Source organism: Coregonus clupeaformis, chromosome 8, assembly GCF_020615455.1.
Source record: "Coregonus clupeaformis isolate EN_2021a chromosome 8, ASM2061545v1, whole genome shotgun sequence".
Taxonomy (NCBI): domain Eukaryota; kingdom Metazoa; phylum Chordata; class Actinopteri; order Salmoniformes; family Salmonidae; genus Coregonus; species Coregonus clupeaformis.
In genome coordinates, this window is record NC_059199.1 from 43751088 (window position 1) to 43774993 (window position 23906).

Below are 23906 nucleotides of genomic sequence, written 5' to 3' on the forward strand. Positions count from 1 at the left end.
GTTGAGCCCAGACACAGACAGCTGTTAGGTTCATAACCGAGGCTCGGTGGTTGAGCCCAGACACAGACAGTTGTTCAGGTTCATAACCGAGGCTCGGTGGTTGAGCCCAGACACAGACAGCTGTTCAGGTTCATAACCGAGGCTCGGTGGTTGAGCCCAGACACAGACAGCTGTTCAGGTTCATAACCGAGGCTCGGTGGTTGAGCCCAGACACAGACAGCTGTTCAGGTTCATAACCGAGGCTCGGTGGTTGAGCCCAGACACAGACAGCTGTTCAGGTTCATAACCGAGGCTCGGTGGTTGAGCCCAGACAGAGACAGCTGTTCAGGTTCATAACCGAGGCTCGGTGGTTGAGCCCAGACACAGACAGCTGTTCAGGTTCATAACCCTGTGGTTCAGTGGTTGAGCCCAGGCCCAGACAGCTGTTAAGGTTCATAAACTTGAGGCTCGGTGGTTGAGCCCAGACATTCATTCATAAAATCTTTTTAATTTATCAATTAAGAGGCGTGACACAAGAGAGGGGCCAAAGACACAGCAAAAACACCTCCAGGGTTGGGGCGGTGGTGAACCGCTAATCTTACAGAACCAGCCCTTCGACTAACAATTAAACTGCATCTACCACAATTCATTAGTACATCTCTAATTCCTGGACGTGACCTTCAATTAGCTGGTGATTCCTTCTGATAGATTGGGAAATGAGCATGTTAGAGGCTTAGATCAGTACAACACACTGGGATGAATGCAGACCCTGCAGGCACAATGTACTGTATTGCATTTATTAAGGATACCCATTAGCTGCTGCAGCATGTAGTTAACCCAAGGCTCTCGCCATACAGATGTAGGATCTTAATTGTATTACCCTGTTGCAGTAGAACCTTCCTGCAATGCAGGAAATTTAAAACGTGTAGTGTATTTGAGGTTTAAAAAGGCTTCTGAAGTTTGTGATTTCCACTTGATTTTCCCTTACAAAAAATGTATCAAACCCTACAAAAATGTCAATTTATTATCCACATAATCCACATTTCCTGTTGCTGCAGGATTATTTTCCTGCTCTGCTGTAGCAAACTGGCTCAAATTAAGATCCTACATCTGTACAACATGCATGGAAATCAATAACAGTGTGTAATGTGTCTATGTACATCATCAATTCATTACTTCCTACATCCGTTCCTAATGAAGAGCTGTTGAATAAGTAAACATAATGAGGTTTTTGCACTGTGCTGCACAGCTGGCAATATCACATAACTATCTGCCATATCGTAGCACGTAGTCGCATACACAGTCTACACACTGATTTACTGCAGAGAGAATCTCTCCTCCTCTCCGTTTGCAAGAGAACAATGTGTGTGTGAACAATGAAAGGGAGGAGGGGCATTAAACATTCATAACTCCATTATGCCATGATGAGCCTCGCTAATTACGATTGTGATTTACAACATGCATCACACTAGTTTAGGAAGAGGCCTTAAATAATTACAACCGCAAAATGCAGCTACTAAAATGGTGACTATTTGCATAACATAAAACTAAAGCGCCCACGAGTAGCTCTTCCAGTGGGAGGTACAGTAATGTATTTTTATGATCTGTTAAAAAACTGCTTAATCCCAACACTTAATGAAATACTGTAGAAGATGAAGATTTAAGAACACAGTCACATGGGTATAAACTGCCTCTTTCAGAGTGGTAATTCATCCAACTTTCTCCACCAAAGAGGGCGAATGATTGCCTATGTGTTTATCAAACATGGCATTCAAAGGGAGGGTAAAAGATAATTGTTCATTATGTAGAAAAATAACTTGATGCAATTGTACCAACTTTGATGGGTTATGTAGAAGTGAGCAGCTACAAATATCTTTGAGGCAGTTATTCTAAATATGTAGCCAATACATTCATTTTAATTGCAGCCGTTTTAACACTACACTGAGAAAAAAATTAATGACAATGATTTCAAAAACATGTATATAGTGTATGAATCTTTCCAATTATAGTTGTTCATCATCCATTAACTACTAGCATCGTACTTGAGAACTTGACCAGTGAGGTCACTGGGTATGACATCATCATGTTGTGACCTTTGACCTGACCTCTTGAGAGGGACATCTCCAGTCTGCTCGTCCACGTAGTCCTGTTTGAGTTCATCAGGGACGTCACTGTCACTGTCGTAGTCCTGGTACACACACTTCTCCAGCTCATCGGACTCATACTGCAGAGGGAAAACAAGAGTAACAATACCATTCAAATATGGCCATTTAGAACAGGTTTATATATAATACAAATATGATGATTTCGATGCTTTTATCACTGTGGTACACACTCTTCTCCAGCTCATCAGACTCATACCGCAGAGGGGAAATAACACAGTAACAATATGGTCATTCAGAAAAGAGTTATAAATGATGAAACGTTTATTATTTTAGATGCTTTTATCCAAAGTGATAGTGACAGTAACACACACTTTACCCAAGCTTGAATCAAACCCACAACTCTGGTGTTGCACTGCAAGCAGCACCATGCTCAAACCAACTGAGCTATTCGAAGGGGACTAGTGACATGTTTAGGAACTCCTAGAGACACCCACAATACTCTACCAGGAACAATACCTTTCCCTTAAACAGTTCAATTCAGCTCTCCATAAAAATGTCAGTGAAGTTCCCCTTAAACAGTTCAGTGAAGTTCCCCTTAACCAGTTCAGTTAAGTTCCCCTTAACCAGTTCAGTTAAGTTCCCCTTAAACGGTTCAGTTAAGTTCCCCTTAAACAGTTCAGTTAAGTTCCCCTTACACAGTTTAGTTAAATTGACCTTAAACAGTTCAGTTACGTTCCTTTTCAACAGTTAAGTTCCCTTAATTAACAGTTCAGTTATGTTCCCCTTAAACGGTTCAGTTAAGTTCCCTTAATAAACAGTTCAGCTATGTTCCCTTAATAAACAGTTAAGTTATGTTCCCTTAATAAACAGTTCAGTTAAGTTCCCTTAATAAACAGTTCAGTTAAGTTCCCTTAATAAACAGTTCAGTTATGTTCCCTTAATAAACAGTTCAATTTCCTTAATAAACAGTTCAGTTATGTTCCCTTAATAAACAGTTCAGTTACGTTCCCTTAATAAAGAGTTCAGTTACGTTCCTTTTCAACAGTTCAGTTATGTTCCCTTAATAAACAGTTTAGTTATGTTCCCTTAATAAACAGTTCAGTTAAGGACTCAATACAACATGATGAGAAGATGTTCTTATTGTTCTCCTCTCTCAACAGAAATAACAGCAACCCGTAATGTCAGGTAATTGAAATGCCATTGTGAAAATATAAAGCTGAGAGTGAATCCTATAAGGTATACAGCTCTCTCTCTATCTGGTGGGAGTAACATGTTGGCACAACATTGCTGTTCTCCTGAAGTAGAAAGAGAACAGTAGTAGTAGTAGTCCCCTGTAGCTCAGTTGGTAGAGCATGGCGCTTGCAACGCCAGGGTTGTGGGTTCGTTTCCCACGGGGGGCCAGTATGAAAATGTATGCTCTGGATAAGAGCGTCTGCTAAATGACTAAAATGTAAATCTAAAATGTAAAAATGTAAACAAGCAGAGTAGGTGTTGAGGCAGACAGCATCTTGTGTAAACTCTCTTTCTCAATTTGATCCAAAACTAGCGAGAAATAATGCCTTCGAGCTTTATCAGTTCATATTGAACACAAGCTTCAGGCTATGAATGTGTGTTAACAAGAAAATAACCATTTTGGATTTGACTAATCCCCTTTGATAAGAAAAAAAGTATTGTCAAGGTACATTGGTGTATTAGAATTAAGACAAAAACAAACAAAGGCAGAACAAAACAAACTGATAATGGAAACCCAACAAATAATAGCCTTATACACTGGCATTGAAATGTAACAACTCCAGTCCACTTGTACGCAAGAACAACACCATAAAAGCTTATCTCTTCATAAAAGCTAGCCTGTTATTTCATTAATATCGGTGTGCTACCACTCAGGTAACAGAGTTCTCCAAAGGACAACACCCAACGCCCATATAAATGTACTCCTTATTTTTCACTACAGCAGCAGCTCATATTAAACATCATTAAATGTCAAGCGCATTAAAAGTGTTAAGCACCAGTGCAGCGGGTGTGAATTCAGGCGTGACAGTTAGGGCGACTATAAACCACTTAACGTCCCCAAATTATTATGTCCGACTTAATCAACGCGTTATGAAGAAGGATCAGTGGATGGTGATAGAACGTTCTTGTGGAGAGACGCAACAGAACGCTAAAGTACGTACTGGACCAGCCTTACTGAGCATAATGGACACTGGGCATTAACCAGTGATTGTGGCAGAGAGGGAGTTATGGAATATGTCACCTTCTGATTGAAATAACCTTAGCTCACCCCTATCAACACAACTGCTGGTGTTTACATACTTCTATATTCCCCAAGACAAAAAGCAAACAGAATACAGGCCGAGTGCTTCTCCTGTATTGTGTAATAGGCAACAACTATGAGACTTATAACTAGCGCTAAGCGATTCATGCATTTTGAGGTTGGTTCAATGATAAAAAAAATATGTTTTTCGATTTTGATGATTTTAAAAAAACATTAAATGCGCTATGCATTATGTGCATTACGCGTTCTATCCCTCAATCGCACATTATTCTGTCTCTTTTACATAGCAGGCATAAAAGAAACACAGACCAGACAAGTAGGCGTTGGTCATTGTAGTTAATTACCACGTTTTCTGCACTAAACTATGTAGAATATTGGCATGTTGGAAACTAAAACACCCTACTACATCGCACAGTTCGGGCTTGATCTGATTTATCTCTAGAGAAACTGCGCAATGTGCGCATTGAGGTCACAGAAGAAAAAAACGAACGAAATGGAATTAAAATAATTGAACTGATGTACAGTTGAAGTCGGAAGTTTACATACACCTTAGCCAAATACATTTAAACTCAGTTTTTCACAATTCCTGACATTTAATCCCAGTAAGTATTCCCTGTCTTAGGTCAGTTAGGATCACCATTTTATTTTAAGAATGTGAAATGTCAGAATAATAGTAGAGAGAATTATTTATTTCAGCTTTTATTTCTTTCATCACATTCCCAGTGGGTCAGAAGTTTACATACAATCAATTAGTATTTGGCAGCATTGTCTTTAAATTGTTTTACTTGGGTCAAACATTTCGGGTAACCTTCCACAAGCTTCCACAATAAGTTGGCTGAATTCTGGCCCATTCCTCCTGACAGAGCTGGTATAACTGAGTCAGGTTTGTAGGCCTCCTTGTTCGCACACGCTTTTTCAGTTCTGCCCACAAATGTTCTACAGTATTGAGGTCAGGGCTTTGTGATGGCCACTCCAATACCTTGACTTTGTTGTCCTTAAGCCATTTTGCCACAACTTTGGAAGTATGCTTGGGGTCATTGTCCATTTGGAAGACCCATTTGCGACCAAGCTTTAACTTCCTGACTGATGTCTTCAGATGTTGCTTCAATATATGTGCTTCACGGTTGGGATGGTGTTCTTCGGCTTGCAAGCCATCCCCTTTTTCCTCCAAACATAACGATGGTCATTATGGCCAAACAGTTCTATTTTTGTTTAATCACACCAGAGGACATTTCTCCAAAAAGTACGATCTTTGTCCCCATGTGCAGTTGCAAACCGTAGACTGGCTTTTTTCTGGCGGTTTTGGAGCAGTGGCTTCTTCCTTGCTGAGCGGCCTTTCAGGTTATGTCGATATAGGACTCATTTACTGTGGATATAGATACTTCTGTACCTGTTTCCTCCAGCATCTTCACAAGGTCCTTTACTGTTGTTCTGGAATTGATTTGCACTTTTCGCACTGAAGCATGTTCATCTCTAGGAGACAGAACGTGTCTCCTTCCTGAGCGGTATGACGGCTGCGTTGTCCCATGGTGTTTCTACTTGCGTACTATTGTTTGAACAGATGAACGTTGTACCTTCAGGCGTTTGGAAATTGCTCCCAAGGATGAACCAAGGATTTTTTTTCTGAGGTCTTGGCTGATTTCTTTTGATTCTCCCATGATGTCAAGCAAAGAGGCACTGAGTTTGAAGGTAGGCCTTGAAATACATCCACAGGTACACCTCCAATTGACTCAAATTATGTCAATTAGCCTATCAGAAGCTTCTAAAGCCATGACATCATTTTCTGGAATTTTCTAAGCTGTTTAAAGGCACAGTCAACTTAGTGTATGTAAACTTCTGACCCACTGGAATTGTGATAGTGTGAATTATAAGTTAACTAATCTGTCTGTAAACAATTGTTGGAAAAATTACTTGTGGCATGCACGAAGTAGATGTCCTAACCGACTTACCAAAACTATAGTTTGTTAACAAGAAATTTGTGGAGTGGTTGAAAAACGAGTTTTAATGACTCCAACCTAAGTGTATGTAAACTTCCGACTTCAACTGTAGGTCAATTACTTGCTTAAAAAACTAAAAATAACCGAAATGTCGGATAATCACTCAGCACTACTTATAATATAACATAAGTACAGTATAGCACCTCTGTTATAAGCATACGTGGGTAAGTGTGTAATCTGAGGCACTGCCTACCCAGTTGAAGGCCTATCACGTGTATCTCATGATCTGAATACCAACTACAGGACTAGTATCTATAAACCTGTAATACATCTGTAACAATGATGCAATATAACGCGAGGCACTGCCTACCCCGTTGGAGGCCAGTACGTCCTCAGTCTCCTCATCCTTGTTGTCGATGTGCCTCTCGAAGGGGTTCCCCTCCTGGCTGAAGTGCTGAAACAGAGACAGGACTTCCTGGTCCTGGCTGGACAACACCTGGTCCTGACTGGACAACACCTGTCTACTGGGAGACACTGAGGGGGACCGGCTCTGACCCATGAACTTAAACTCCTGCAGGGAGAGAGTGCAGAGGGAGAGATACGCTTACAGTGAATAGAGAGACACGCAAAGAGTGACTACAGGGTGAGGCTTATCTACAATGAGTTAGCATTGATCACAAAGAAGGAGTCAATGAAAAAAAAAAAGACAAAGAATGAATATCAATCATTTTTTAAATATTTTACAGGTATAATGCTATAACGAAAGATCTTGGATACTGTCGAAGAGAAAAACTAAAAGAAGCCTGGGATATAGGAAAATATGGAAACCCGAGCGTCACCTTTGCCAGTGGCAGAACAGAGGCTTGAACCAGTTGCCTGCCTGTACATAACAGTCACACCACAGAGACTCCCCAGCCAGAACTATGCCTACCATTTACATTTTACATTTACATTTTAGTCATTTAGCAGACGCTCTTATCCAGAGCGACTTACAGTTAGTGAATGCATACATGTATTTTTTATTTTTTTTTATACTGGCCCCCCGTGGGAAACGAACCCACATCCCTGCCGGCCAAACCCTCTCCTACCTTGGACGACGCTGGACCAATTGTGCGCCGCCCATGGGTCTCCCGGTCGCGGCCGGCTGCGACAGAGCCTGGACTCGAACCAGGATCTCTAGTGGCACAGCTAGCACTGCGATGCAGTGCCTTAGACCACTGCGCCACTCGGGAGAAGCGCAGTGTTATTTTTACCACTTCCTTATTGTGTTTGTTAGATACCCAAGCCATGACTCTTTCATGAGATGCTAGCGGGAACCTGGCTGCCCTGAGGGGAACCTGGCAGGAGGCTGGCTAGATCACGCTCTCTCTCTCGTTCCCTCCCTGCATTATTAATTCTGTGGTAGTCCTCTGATGTTGCTGACAGAAGGATTACATCCTAAACTGCTTGTGAGCGAATAGGAGCAGCACAGACATTGAAACAATCCCATACACCTGCTGACGCTGCATGTTTAAACATGTAGATTACATTTTCTCTGTACATAAAAACCCTAAACTGCATTGATTACAACGTCAATAAGTTCCCGTATCAAGGACAGAAAGAATCAGGAATATGGTAGACAAGCACTGCGTAGGCAACATATTCATACATTCACATATAGTGCCTTGCAAAAGTATTCATCCCCCTTGGCGTTTTTTCCTATTTTGTTGCATTACAACCTGTATTTTAATTGGATTTTTATTTTGGATTTCATGTAATGGACATACACAAAATAGTCCAAATTGGTGAAGTGAAAAAAATAACTTGTTTCAAAGAATTCCACAAAAAAAAATTATAATTGAAAAGTGGTGCGTGCATATGTATTCACCCTCTTTGATATGAAGCCCCTAAATAAGATCTGGTGCAACCAATTACCTTCAGAAGTCACATAATTAGTTAAATAAAGTCCACCTGTGTGCAATCTAAGTGTCACATGATCTCAGTATATATACACCTGTTCTGAATGGCCCCAGAGTCTGCAACACCACCAAGCAAGGTGCACCACCAAGCAAGCGGCACCATGAAGACCAAGGACATCTCCAAACAGATCAGGGACAAAGTTGTGGAGAAGTACAGATCAGGGTTGGGTTATAAAAAAATATCAGAAACTTTGAACATCCCACGGAGCACCATTAAATCCATTATAAAAAAATTGAAAGAATATGGCACCACAACAAACCTGCCAAGAGAGGGCCGCCCACCAAAACTCACGGACCAGGCAAGGAGGGAATTAATCAGAGAGGCAACAAAGAGACCAAAGATAACTGAAGGAGCTGCAAAGCTCCACAGCGGAGTATCTGTCCATAGGAACACTAAGCCGTACAATCCACAGAGCTGGGCTTTACGGTATAGTGGCCAGAAAAAAAGCCATTGCTTAAAGAAAAAAATAAGCAAACACGTTTGGTGTTCGCCAAAAGGCATGTGGGACGGAGGTTCACCTTCCAGCAGGACAATGACCCTAAGCATACTGCTAAAGCAACACTCTAGTGGTTTAAGGGGAAACATTTAAATGTCTTGGAATGGCCTAGTCAAAGCCCAGACCTCAATAAAATTGAAAATCTGTGGTATGACTTAAAGATTGCTGTACACCAGCAGAACACATCCAACTTGAAGGAGCTGGAGCAGTTTTGCCTTGAAGAATGGGCAAAAATCCCAGTGGCTAGATGTGCCAAGCTTATAGAGACGTATCCCAAGAGACTTGCAGCTGTAATTGCTGCAAAAGGTGGCTCTACAAAGTATTGACTTTGGGGGGAGTTATGCACGCTCAAGTTTTCTGTTTTATTGTCTTATTTCTTGTTTTCTTCACAATAAAAACTATTTTGCATCTTCAAAGTGGTAGGCATGTTGTGTAAATCAAATGATACAAAACCCCAAAAAACTATTCCAGGTTGTAAGGCAACAAAATAGGAAAAATGCCAAGGGGGGTGAATACTTTCGCAAGCCACTGTACCCTGAGATTTAGATACAGGCTTGACAGAAGTTCCCCTTTCATAAGTTCAACCTCAGCTGTTGAAAACTCTTGGTGATAACATCCTTAGGGAAAGGTGGTTAGGCTATACGTGAGCTAATGCCACCTAGACACTTGAAACCCCACCTCTTTAAGGAATACCTGGGATAGGATAAAGTCATCCTTTTTTTTAAAATATTGTAAAGTGGTTATCCCACTGGCTATAAGGTGAATGCACCAATTTGTAAGTCGCTCTGGATAAGAGCATCTGCTAAATGACGTACAGTGGGGAAAAAAAGTATTTAGTCAGCCACCAATTGTGCAAGTTCTCCCACTTAAAAAGATGAGAGATGCCTGTAATTTTCATCATAGGTACACGTCAACTATGACAGACATAATTAGAAGAAAAAAATCCAGAAAATCACATTGTAGGATTTTTAATGAATTTATTTGCAAATTATGGTGGAAAATAAGTATTTGGTCAATAACAAAAGTTTCTCAATACTTTGTTATATACCCTTTGTTGGCAATGACACAGGTCAAACGTTTCCTGTAAGTCTTCACAAGGTTTTCACAAACTGTTGCTGGTATTTTGGCCCATTCCTCCATGCAGATCTCCTCTAGAGCAGTGATGTTTTGGGGCTGTCGCTGGGCAACACGGACTTTCAACTCCCTCCAAAGATTTTCTATGGGGTTGAGATCTGGAGACTGGCTAGGCCACTCCAGGACCTTGAAATGCTTCTTACGAAGCCACTCCTTCATTGCCCGGGCGGTGTGTTTGGGATCATTGTCATGCTGAAAGACCCAGCCACGTTTCATCTTCAATGCCCTTGCTGATGGAAGGAGGTTTTCACTCAAAATCTCACGATACATGGCCCCATTCATTCTTTCCTTTACACGGATCAGTCGTCCTGGTCCCTTTGCAGAAAAAACAGCCCCAAAGCATGATGTTTCCACCCCCATGCTTCACAGTAGGTATGGTGTTCTTTGGATGCAACTCAGCATTCTTTGTCCTCCAAACACGACGAGTTGAGTTTTTACCAAAAAGTTCTATTTTGGTTTCATCTGACCATATGACATTCTCCCAATCCTCTTCTGGATCATCCAAATGCACTCTAGCAAACTTTAGACGGGCCTGGACATGTACTGGCTTAAGCAGGGGGACACGTCTTGCACTGCAGGATTTGAGTCCCTGGCAGCGTAGTGTGTTACTGATGGTAGGCTTTGTTACTTTGGTCCCAGCTCTCTGCAGGTCATTCACTAGGTCCCCCCGTGTGGTTCTGGGATTTTTGCTCACCGTTCTTGTGATCATTTTGACCCCACGGTGTGAGATCTTGCGTGGAGCCCCAGATCAAGGGAGATTATCAGTGGTCTTGTATGTCTTCCATTTCCTAATAATTGCTCCCACAGTTGATTTCTTCAAACCAAGCTGCTTACCTATTGCAGATTCAGTCTTTCCAGCCTGGTGCAGGTCTACAATTTTGTTTCTGGTGTCCTTTGACAGCTCTTTGGTCTTGGCCATAGTGGAGTTTGGAGTGTGACTGTTTGAGTTTGTGGACAGGTGTCTTTTATACTGATAACAAGTTCAAACAGGTGCCATTAATACAGGTAACGAGTGGAGGACAGAGGAGCCTCTTAAAGAAGAAGTTACAGGTCTGTGAGAGCCAGAAATATTGCTTGTTTGTAGGTGACCAAATACTTATTTTCCACCATAATTTGCAAATAAATTCATAAAAAATCCTACAATGTGATTTTCTGGATTTTTTTCTTCTCAATTTGTCTGTCATAGTTGACGTGTACCTATGATGAAAATTACAGGCCTCTCTCATCTTTTTAAGTGGGAGAACTTGCACAATTGGTGGCTGACTAAATACTTTTTTTCCCCACTGTAAATGTAATGTAAATGTATTCGATTCATATCCCACAAGACAGCACAATCACATGGTCTGCGTCCCAAATGGCACACTCATCCCAATATAGTGGACTACTTTTAAGCAGAGCACATAAGGCTCTGGTCAAATGTAGTGCACTACATAGGGAATAGGGTGCCATTTTGGTCGCACCCCATGGTTCTTAGAGGATCCTGTCACAATACCATTCCCTCTGGCTGGAGTTCCTTTAACAAATCTCTCCTCTCCTTTTCAACAGCGAAACAAAGGCTTAGCCTCAATTATTCTCAAATGACAGTTTAAGATGGGAAGGCCATTAAGCTGCCTATTTTACATATGATAATGGTGAGGAATGTAAAAAATGCTAATGCTGGAGGGTACATTGGGAGGATGGTTGTGAGGGAATCTGCTTCCACCACGGGGTGCGAGCATTCCTGTTTTGCAATTCTTTATTCAAGGTTTTCATCTTGATGTCATGTTTGAATATGATCAGAACCCATATCGTCCAGGGACATTGTATGTACAGCTTTAACTTTTGGTTACACCTCTCTGTCTTCTCTCACCCCCTGCTGACAGCTAGGGCCACTATGATTCATCTCCATATGTAAATGCCATGCCTACAATGAGTCTATATCACATCACTTCTCTGAGTCTCCCTGGCTCTGTGGCACCCTGGTTCTCTGGCACCCTGGCTCTCTGGCACCCTGGCTCCCTGGCACCCTGGCTCCGTGGCACCCTGGCTCTGTGGCACCCTGGCTCTGTGGCACCCTGGCTCTCTGGCACCCTGGCACCCTGGCTATCTGGCACCCTAGCTCTCTGGCACCCTGGCTCTGTGGCACCCTGGCTCTCTGGCACCCTGGCTCTGTGGCGTCTAACTGTCCTACTCACATGGAGCTGAGCAATGTTGAAGTTGGACTTGACAGGACACAGTTCCCACGTCTCGTTCTCCAGAAACATCCGCAACTCCTCCAGGCGCGTCCTGGGGGGCATAGAAAAAGAAAGGGATGAAGCGAGAGAAGGAAAGAGAAAGAAAGAAACAAGACGAAGAGAGAAGAAGTCAGCGTTGGCCGATTAATGACCCGTTGCCATTTACTTTCAAGCACAAGGGCTCCTGCACTCCCAGAGTTCCAGATGAAATGTGTAGACACAAACAGAGAAATGGCATGGTAGGCATGGAGGGCTGTTTGTTGAGGGAGAAAGGACAGTCCATACTCTGCTGTGAGCCCCCACACTCGCCACCTCCATCTCGGGGGTCAATATCAATTCATCCACAGGAAATGTCAGTGTAAACATCAAACATTACAGAGTCCTCAGCTTACAGGTGTTTTAATAAATGGTACAACACACTGTATGTCACAACACCGATCAGTCATATCGGTGTTATAGGAAAGTGTTGCGCTAGAGATAAATTGGCATTATGTGACACCTTTGGTATTCAGAATAAGTGATTTTGTATTCAAGCGCACACAGAGGATGAGGAGTTCAGGTGGTGCATCTGATAGAGCAGATATCTTAACATAGCTTCAGTTGAATCATTATAACAGAGTTCTGTGCTCATTTCAGGGGAGATAAAAACTAGCTACAATTTCATTTTCACCTCTATGCCCAGAGGGAGCGCAATATACATTTTAATGTTGAAATGTGTTAATGCAGCCAGCGCGACATAATGAAGGCCCCCACAGTTTGCTGACGAGTAATGGCTTCGTGGCTGCCTCCCAAGTTGTTGAGTATTCAGACAGAATGTGAAAATTATGCTTAGGGAGCGGAGGGAGAGCAGGGGCTTGGTGGTAGCATGTCCTAGCATTGCTAACAGGGAAAATGGGATCAACGCAGAGTTGGCCACTGTCTCTGCCACTGTTGCGCTCTCCTGTGTTTCTCTGTCATCCCTCTATCTCAGTCTCCCTTTATTTATATTTTACATTTTAGTCATTTAGCAGACACTTTTCCAGAGCGACTAACAGTTTTAGTGAGTGCATACATTTTTCATCTGCGTTTTTCATCTGCTTTCTCTCTCTATGTCTCCTTGTATGCTCTCTCTGTCTCTCTTTCTTTCTCTACATCTCGCTGTCTGTCTTTCTCAGCCTCTGTTACTCTCTCTCCACCTACCCCCTTCTTGCCTGTTATCTTTCTCTCTGATTACTATTTCTGTGAGTATACTAATACTTATCATCTATAACACCTGACAGGTAATCACACAACTGATCAGTGCAGATACATCTTCTGATATAATGCATTCATTTATATTTACAATTGAAGTCGGAAGTTTACATACACTTAGGTTGGAGTCATTAAAACTTGTTTTTCAACTTGTTTAAAACGAGTCCTATATCGACATAACCTGAAACGCCGCTCAGCAAGGAAGAAGCCACTGCTCCAAAACCGCCAGAAAAAAGCCAGACTATGGTTTGCAACTGCACATGGGGATAAAGACCGTACTTTTTGGAGAAACGTCCTCTGGTCTGATGAAACAAAAATAGAACTGTTTGGCCATAATGACCATCATTATGTTTGGAGGAAAAAGGGGGTTGCTTGCAAACCGAAGAACACCATCCCAACCGTGAAGCACAGGGGTGGCAGCATCATGCTGTGGGGGTGCTTCGCTGCAGGAGGGACTGGTGCACTTCACAAAATAGATGTCATCATGAGGAAGGAAAATTATGTGGATATATTGAAGCAACATCTCAAGACATCAGTCAGGAAGTTAAAGCTTGGTCGCAAATGGGTCTTCCAAATGGACAATGACCCCAAGCATACTTCCAAAGTTGTGGCAAAATGGCTTAAGGACAACAAAGTCAAGGTATTGGAGTGGCCATCACAAAGCCCTGACCTCAATCCTATAGAAAATGTGTGGGCAGAACTGAAAAAGCGTGTGCGAGCAAGGAGGCCTACAAACCTGACTCAGTTACACCAGCTCTGTCAGGAGGAATGGGCCAGAATTCACCCAACTTATTGTGGGAAGCTTGTGGAATGCTACCCGAAACGTTTGACCCAAGTTTACAATTTAAAGGCAATTCTACCAAATACTAATTGAGTGTATGTAAACTTCTGACCCACTGGGAATGTGATGAAAGAAATCAAAGCTGAAATAAATCATTCTCTCTACTATTATTCTGACATTTCACATTCTTAAAATAAAGTGGTGATCCTAACTGACCTAAGACAGGGCATTGTTACTAGGATTAAATGTCAGGAATTGTGAAAAACTGAGTTTAAATGTATTTGGCTAAGGTGTATGTAAACTTCCGACTTCAACTGTATATCAGTTATATTCAGCTTGGGGAGAAGAATGATAATGTAAACAGACTAGTGTTTTCCAGTGCAGATGGTGCAAACAGACGTATCCAACCAGGCAAAAATGTATATAACTTTGGCAAACATTCGCTAGCTAGATCTAGGCAGGGGCCTCACCTGTGATAGTTCTTGAAGTAGTTGACACTCTGACGTTTGATGGACTCCTGCAGCAACTCTGACTTACTGCCGCAGAACTCCTCCCCCACTTGCATCAGCCTGAGAGAGAGAGGGAGGGAGAGGGAGAAACAGAAAGAAAGAGAGGATGGGGAGAGAAAGGAGGAACAATGCCAAATGAGATCGAAAGAACACAAAAGCGAGGGAAAAATCATTCGCCAGTAGCTCCTGAATAGTTCAAGTTCCCTAATTAACCCCATAGAGTTACTTCACAGACATGTGGCCCTGAGACCGATCCCTGAGGAACCCCTATTGTCTCTCCCCACTGACCCGTAAGGACACAGCCGACCCAGAAACCCGATTCCTTAATTGACAAGCTTGTAAAGAGCCTGATTACAAACCTGTTCTGTTGGCAGAACAAGCAGAGTCATTGATGCCTACATAACTCCCTCTCCGCTTTGGTGGTTGTTCTTTTAAAACAAGGGGTTTCACATGGACTGGGGGACAGTGGGAGAGCTCAAGGTTTCGGTCCCCCGTCGTTCAAACCAATTAGTGCTAATGAGGATGTGGTTGTAGAAATATAATTACTAGAACGGGTATGCCCATTCAATTCTATGACTTATATTTCTACGCTTAGTGTCTTTACCTGCTGATAACATCCAGGACCACGATGAAGTCGTCGTATTTGAAGTTGGACATGTCTGTACCAAGCAGATAGGCTTTCACTTTCAGCTGGACTTCCTGTAGGGAGAGGAGAAGGTGAGGAAGATTAGACTAGATTAAAGCTTAGACTCCCTTCTTCAGAGAGACTTCATTGTGGGTGAAGAGAATACGGAGAGAGAGAGAGAGAGAGAGAGAGAGAGAGAGAGAGAGAGAGAGAGAGAGAGAGAGAGAGAGAGAGAGAGAGAGAGAAAGAAAAGAAAAGAGGAGAGAGAGAGAGATAGAGAAAGCTTGTGTTCTGACCTGCCAGATTCGAGTGAGTCCATGCTCCAGCTTCTTCTTCACATAGCTGTGGTCCACAACCGCCTCCTCAGTGTCTGCAGCACCCACCTCATCTGGGGACACAAATCACACACTGATTCACAAATACATCACACTGACGCACCAGACCTTATTCTATTATCTGTTGTTGTGTTATTAATAGTGACTCATGTCAGTTGCTCATTCAGATGTATCTAGAACAGACACTGGAAAAGATTGGATTGGATTAACGGATTGGCAATCTGCTATTAACAGTGTGTTCAGAATGTAGTTGATATACAAAAATAGGGGCAAATGAAAGACTGTGTACTTTCAATTGAAGAGTTGAAACTAGAAATGCAACAGATAGTTCCCCCCCCCGATCTTAATAGTACCAGAAATAACCTTTGCTTTAATATTGCAGATAGTTACATTGATAGGACCCACAATCTGTCTGAATAATTACCAATCTTCCATATATATATATATATATACAGTGGGGAAGAAAAGTATTTAGTCAGCCACCAATTGTGCAAGTTCTCCCACTTAAAAACATGAGAGAGGCCTGTAATTTTCATCATAGGTACACGTCAACTATGACAGACAAATTGAGAAAAGAAAATCCAGAAAATCACATTGTAGGATTTTTTATGAATTTATTTGCAAATTATGGTGGAAAATAAGTATTTGGTCACCTACAAACAAGCAAGATTTCTGGCTCTCACAGACCTGTAACTTCTTCTTTAAGAGGCTCCTCTGTCCTCCACTCGTTACCTGTATTAATGGCACCTGTTTGAACTTGTTATCAGTATAAAAGACACCTGTCCACAACCTCAAACAGTCACACTCCAAACTCCACTATGGCCAAGGCCAAAGAGCTGTCAAAGGACACCAGAAACAAAATTGTAGACCTGCACCAGGCTGAGAAGACTGAATCTGCAATAGGTAAGCAGCTTGGTTTGAAGAAATCAACTGTGGGAGCAATTATTAGGAAATGGAAGACATACAAGTCCACTGATAATCTCCCTCGATCTGGGCTCCACGCAAGATCTCACCCCGTGGGGGTCAAAATGATCACAAGAACGGTGAGCAAAAATCCCAGAACCACACGGGGGACCTAGTGAATGACCTGCAGAGAGCTGGGACCAAAGTAACAAAGCCTACCATCAGTAAACACTACGCCGCCAGGGACTCAAATCCTGCAGTGCCAGACGTGTCCCCCCTGCTTAAGCCAGTACATGTCCAGGCCTGTCTGAAGTTTGCTAGAGTGCATTTGGATGATCCAGAAGAGGATTGGGAGAATGTCATATGGTCAGATGAAACCAAAATATAACTTTTTGGTAAAAACTCAACTCAGTCGTGTTTGGAGGACAAAGAATGCCGAGTTGCATCCAAAGAACACCATACCTACTGTGAAGCATGGGGGTGGAAACATCATGCTTTGGGGCTGTCTTTCTGCAAAGGGACCAGGACGACTGATCCGTGTAAAGGAAAGAATGAATGGGGCCATGTATCGTGAGATTTTGAGTGAAAACCTCCTTCCATTAGCAAGGGCATTGAATATGAAACGTGGCTGGGTCTTTCAGCATGACAATGATCCCAAACACACCGCCCGGGCAACGAAGGAGTGGCTTCGTAAGAAGCATTTCAAGGTCCTGGAGTGGCCTAGCCAGTCTCCAGATCTCAACCCCATAGAAAATCTTTGGAGGAAGTTGAAAGTCCGTGTTGCCCAGCGACAGCCCCAAAACATCACTGCTCTAGAGGAGATCTGCATGGAGGAATGGGCCAAAATACCAGCAACAGTGTGTGAAAACCTTGTGAAGACTTACAGAAAACGTTTGACCTGTGTCATTGCCAACAAAGGGTATATAACAAAGTATTGAGAAACTTTTGTTATTGACCAAATACTTATTTTCCACCATAATTTGCAAATAAATTCATTAAAAATCCTACAATGTGATTTTCTGGATTTTTTTTTCTCATTTTGTCTGTCATAGTTGACGTGTACCTATGATGAAAATTACAGGCCTCTCTAATCTTTTTAAGTGGGAGAACTTGCACAATTGGTGGCTGACTAAATACTTTTTTCCCCCACTGTATATATATATATATACATGTATTTCTTTATTATGTTCCCCTAACCCTGCCACCCCTCCCATAATTGGAGTAAACTAATGGACAACAACACTTAGGCTTCTACTTCCAGCTTATAAATACTATATACATTTTACGGACACAATGTATTTTACAATAGTTATGTTCTTATTTTAATTTTTTTGCGACCCTCAACCCCTCCCATCTATCTCTGAAGACCATCCACTTTTTCGACTGTGCTGTAATGTTTCACAAAAGTTCTGTACCTTCCTATTCTCATAGTTTCTACAGATTGTAAATTAAAGATGAACATTTTTACTAAAGAGTATTATTATATTATTGATCGATTGACTATGGCTCTTCAAGTCACCCAGCAGTGCTATTTGCAGAGCTAGCTCCAGATAAATGTTGCAATTCTTTAGCCATTCCAGAACCTGCAACCAAAAACAAGTGATCTAACGATTCTGTCTCTTCGCAGCAAAATCTACAGAGCTGGGATGGTTGTATATATTTTTTAAATATATTTAAAAAAAACAATATAATAAATAGGACTGGTGGAGTTATGTCACACATGCAGCTAACAGAAATATATGAAAATGTCTGCTTTATCCAAAATTACAACCAACTGATTGCAAGTGGAAGGGGGAGAAGTTAAGGAACTTGTCTGTCGAACCCGATAGTCACTCTGACAGAGCTCTAGAGTTCCTATGTGGAGATGGGAGAACCTTCCAGAAGGACAAACATCTCTGCAGCTCTCCACCAATCAGGCCTTTATGGTAGAGTGGCCAGATGGAAGCCATTCCTCAGTAAAAGGCACATGACAGCCCGGTTGGAGTTTGCCAAAAGGCACCTAAGACAATGCAGGAGTGGCTTTGGGACAAGTCTCAATGTCCTTGAGTGGTCCAGCCAGAGCCCGGACTTGAACCCGATTGAACATCTCTGGAGAGACCTGAAAATAGCTGTGCAGCAACTCTCCCCATCCAACCTGACAGAGCTTGAGAGGATCTGCTGAGAAGAATGGGAGAAACTCCCCAAATACAGGTGTGCCAAGCTTGTAGCGTCATACCCAACAAGACTCAAGGCTTTCCGAATGCACTGTACATGGGGGATACAACCATCCCAGATGTCTCAAGTTTTGAGGGAGCATGCAATTGGCATGCTGACTGCAGGAATGTCCACCAGAGCTGTTGCCAGATAATTGAATGTTAATTTCTCTACCATAAGCCGCCTCCGTCATTCTAGATTATTTGGCAGTATGTCCAACCGGGCTCACAACCGCAGACCACGTGAAACCACGCCAGCCCAGGACCTCCACATCCAGCTTCTTCACCTACTGGATGGTCTGAGACCATCATTCACACTTCCCAAGTGGGTGGGCCTATACCCTCCCAGGCCCACCCATGGCTGTGCCCCTGCCCAGTCATGTGAAATCCATAGATTAGGGCCTAACTGATTTCCTTATATGAACTGTAACTCAGTAAAATCATTGAAATTGTTGCATGTTGTGTTTATAATTTTGTTCAGTATAGGATCCAAATTGCGGATTTAAAAGAAAACATGAGTCGTCAGCATACAATGGCATCTTTGTTTTTAAGCCCTGGATTTCTAGACCCTTGATATTATTGTTCAATCTGATTTTAATAGCTAACATTTTGATTGTAATAATAAATAGATATGCCGATAGTGGACAACCTTGTTTCATTCCTCTTGACAGTTTAATACTCCCTGAGAAGCAGCCATTATTTACTATTTTACACCTGGGGTTACTAAACTTAGTAAGAGTAAAATCTCCCACCCCCATCCTCGTAACAGTAACAGTGTCATCTTTGCTTTTCCACCCCATCATACTAACAGTAATTTTCAACCCCCACGCGAACTGTAATGTTGGCAGCCGTCCACATTAGCCAGCCGTCCACATTAGCCATCATGCTACTGATGAGCCCCATTTCCATACCCTCCTCATTAGGCTCAGTGTTTCCTCTGTAGATGATGTGATGACAGGAACAGAACAGCACAGCACAGCGGGAAAGAGACATACGTTACAGCCATTGTCATATTGTCATTCAGACAGACACTAAAGAGGTCACAGCGCCTTTCTCTGCCAGCCAGCCAGCCAGCCTCCCCAGGCATCACATCAGAGAGAGAAGAAGAGAAGGAGAGAGGAGGAGCAATACAGGCTTAGACCTGATGACTTCCTGTATATGAGCGTAGGGGAATGTTGTCTACCCTCTGCAGTCAAGGCTGTGAGTGGGTGGCTGACTGAGTGAGCATCTCCTTATTTTGTCTCTCTGAATAAACCCCAATTTGCAAACAAAAAACCATGTAACAAATAGCTGCAATTTATGCGATTGAGAAGATTCCATTGAAGTAATACAATTCTTCTCGATGACACCCGGGTGAAGCGCTCTCACTCCATTTCGTCATTCCCTCCATATGAAATGACATAGAGCCCAACACATCAACTGTTCTGAGACAAGAAGCACCACATTGAGGAAACTCTGAATGAGGATTCACAATGTGTTTCTGAGGGAGCAGAGATCAGTCTCAGGACTATCCCTCACACAGACGGAGAAGGAACACATTATTTTACACAACGTGTCGAGGGCGGCCTCCTGTTTGCATTCAAAAAGTCCCTGGCTGTCGTCAGTCAACCCTGTATCTACTAAGGCAAGGGATTTCATCTAGGTTGTGTCCCAAATGGCACCCTATTCCCTATGGGTCAAAGGTTATGCACTTTATAGGGAATAGGGTGCCATTTGGGATGTTCTGGTCTGTAAACACCAAGGATACAAGAGGATGCCCTTTATAAACCATGTCTTAAACAAAGGAGACATGTTGAGTTTTAAGGAACAACTGGTTCCATCTCTGTGACTAACATACATAATAGACATGTGTCTGATATGATGTTTATGTACTGTACATGTGTCTGATATGATGTTTATGTACTGTACATGTCTCTGATATGATGTTTATGTACTGTACATGTGTCTGATATAGTGGGTATTGATGTGTGTGTCTGAATAATCAATCAATCAATGAAATATATTTACAAAGCCCTTTTTACATCAGCAGATGTCAAAAAGTGCTATACAGAAACCCATTCCAAAACCCCAAACAGCAAGAAATGCATATGTAGAAGCACGGTGGCTAGGAAAAACTCCCTAGAAAGGCAGGAACCTAGGAAGAAACCTAGAGAGGAACCAGGCTCTGAGGGGTGGCCAGTCCTCTTCTGGCTGTGCCGGAATATAAGAGTACATGTGTATTGATGTGTGTGTCTGATATGGTGTATATTGATGTGTGTGTCTGATATGGTGTGTATTGATGTGTGTGTCTGATATGGTGTGTATTGATGTGTGTGTCTGATATGGTGTGTATTGATGTGTGTGTCTGATATGGTGTGTATTAATGTCTGTGTATCTAATATGGTGTGTATTGATGTGAGTGCACATTAAGCAGTGAAGGATGAAGGTAACCTGTTGTAGAAATCCCTGACTGGCTACAGTACATACATCAAGGGGAACCATAAAACATGGGGTATTTGGAGGATAAACATTGAATTCCACTGAAAGAAAGCGGTTGAGCTTGAGGTGACCTTTGAACTTTGTTGGAGGGGTCTGAGAGAGGTCACTCCTAAACCCTACAGCTCTGAAGGGCAATTTCGTCACAGAACCTCCACAGTGGAAAAGTTCACCCAGACACAGCAAACCTGGACAAATGAAGGAGAAAAAGACCTTGCCGGCATGAAGTTAATATCAGCCTGAGACACGGTACCTCTGAAGTGGCTAAACTACACTTGTCTTTCTTTGTACCAGCAGCATAAGCTATGAACACTCGACCACTACCATCCTTTGAGAGCACTTGCATTCACCTCGATCAAAAAGAGGTAACCTAGATGAAGACCAGTGGCGGTTGGTGCCGTTTAAGATGAGGGAGGACGATAATTTATTTAATGAGCATGGCCTTATATTTCTATTACAGCATATTGGATGACTGTCATTCATATTCCATTCACCCAGCTCAATGTAACATCGATAGGTTTAGGCTACTACATGATACCGGAATACACCCGATCACACGCAATCACAGTTCACTTTCATAGCAGCCACATACGAACAGCATCATCACTTTGCTCGTTGTATAATTCCTTCTCGCATCTACGCGCTCTCCTCCTCTCACCTTTTCCCTTCCCTTGTGGACTTCAGTGCACAACACATCAGCTGTCTGTGACCAGCCGAAAAAACCTTTCCAAGCCAAACTTTCATATCATGACCGCTAACCACTACATCGCTGTCACGTCATAGTCAACATAGCTACTAGAATTAACACGTTAGTAAACCCGTACAATCATGCAGTACAGTGTACAGTCGGAAAGCAGTTTAGCAGTTACACTGGGGGCCCCGGTGGCAATAAATTAATAAAACCAAAAGCTTACCTTGACTTGGAAGAGTTCCATTGTTGGATAGCCATAGCCAGCTAGCTAACATAGCATCCCTCTCTGTTTGAGCCAGGTGTTTGAGTAGGCTAAACTAGCTAGTCACATTTGCTATCTAAGTGAAACCAAATATAGCCCTCGCTCTCTCGCTCTTGCTTCTCCTAAATTTTGGAAGAAATTAATTTGTTCAAAACTGTTCAGCTATTGTCTTTCTCTCTCTTTGAATCAACTACTTACCACATTTTATGCACTGCAGTGCTAGCTAGCTGTCGCTTATGCATTCAGTATGACATTCATTCTCTGATCCTTTGATTGGGTGGACAACATGTCAGTTCATACTGCAATAGCTCTGATAGGTTGGAGGACGTTCTCCGGAAGTTGTCATAATTACTGTGTAAGTCTATGGAATGGGGTGAGAACCATGAGCCTCCTAGGTTTTGTATTGAAGTCAATGCACCCAGTGGAGGACAGAAGCTAGCTGAGACTGCTGTTGTGGCTACTGTAGACATTCATTGCAAAACAGTGTGTTTTAATCAATTATTTGGTGACAAATATATTTAGTATAGTTTTATCCAAAAATGTATATACTTCTTTTATGTTTCACTATTTAAAAAAAAATTTTTACTAAAGGAGGATGGTCCTCCCCTTCCTCCTCTGAGGAGCCTCCACTGACGAAGACAGAGGTTGGAAAGGCTTTGTCTTTTGGAGTGACATCCCTACGTATAGAAACCCCTAGTTCTAGAAAGTGGTAAATATTCAGGTTTGTGATACAGCTTTGGAATATAAACAAAACATTGGGCCTCATTCACCAACCGTTCTTACGAAGTAATGTGTTCTTAAACCCCACTTACGCACTTTTTACGAAGATTCTGACATTCACTAATGTTTTCTCATCTTGGACTTGTTCTTAGCTAAGAACAAAATCCACGCACACTCAAGTGCATTCTTACGTACATTTGAGTGATGACAGTTTGCTCCAAATAATTGGTTACCGCATTTCATTAAATTCTACAGTCGTTTACAATGATAGTATTTTACTGTAATGTATTTCTGATCATTTGTTGAAAAGAAAATCATAGTATGCAAAGAAACACTAACACTGCAATTTACATCAGCAATTAAGCTGATTAAATCCTGCATTATGTGGTGATTGATCGCGCTATTTATAGGGCCAAAATGGGCCTGTTTCTGCACATCAGGCATGCTATCAAAATGGCACATCTGTTGCTGCTTGACGACATTGCCGAGCGTGCTCTGAGAAGGGAACGCATCTTTGAGGATCACGTTGATTTATTTGCAGAGACTGACGAGTACTTGATCGGACGGTTTAGGCTTCCAAGACACGTTTTAATGGAGCTGTGTGATACTTTGAAGCCAGCGCTGCGAAGCCATACCCAACGGTCCAATCCCGTACCACCTCATGTGCAGGTACTCTCCACCTTGGGATTTTTAGCCACTGGGACATCTCAGCGGGAGTTAGCAGACCGGGTGGGCATATCACAGCCATCCATCAGCCGCGCTCTCCCACGAGTTGTGGATGTAATAAATCAACTGGCCACACAATATATTTTCTTCCCCTACACAGCACAACAACAGCTGCCGGTCAAGAGAGGGTTCTACTCTATTGCGGGTCTGCACAACGTAATCTGGGCAATAGACTGCACTCACGTGTGCATTAAGGCACCCTCACCAGACCCATTCCCAAACCTCAACCGCAAGCAATATCACTCAATCAATGTACAAGTCATCTGCGACTCTGACAACCATCTCTTGAACGTGGTCTCCTGATGCGCCTGGAACAAGGAGCTGCTGGAGACGCATGGCTCATTGGTAAGCATGGTTCA

The 23906-nt window shown here is 42.4% G+C and overlaps 1 protein-coding gene across 4 annotated transcripts in view; it reads right to left on the reverse strand.

The window, feature by feature from the left end:
- vps50 (VPS50 EARP/GARPII complex subunit) overlaps positions 1-23906 on the reverse strand; it is a 227764-nt gene that overhangs the window by 68453 nt on the left and 135405 nt on the right. For all 4 annotated transcript variants that reach the window (XM_041884002.2, XM_041884000.2, XM_045222025.1 and 1 more), the window contains 6 exons: positions 15540-15631; positions 15223-15317; positions 14580-14678; positions 12060-12150; positions 6667-6867; positions 2085-2203 (listed from right to left, as the gene is read on the reverse strand). In XM_041884002.2, the coding sequence (XP_041739936.2) occupies positions 2085-2203; positions 6667-6867; positions 12060-12150; positions 14580-14678; positions 15223-15317; positions 15540-15631 (697 nt within the window). The remainder of the gene's footprint in view (positions 1-2084; positions 2204-6666; positions 6868-12059; positions 12151-14579; positions 14679-15222; positions 15318-15539; positions 15632-23906) is intronic.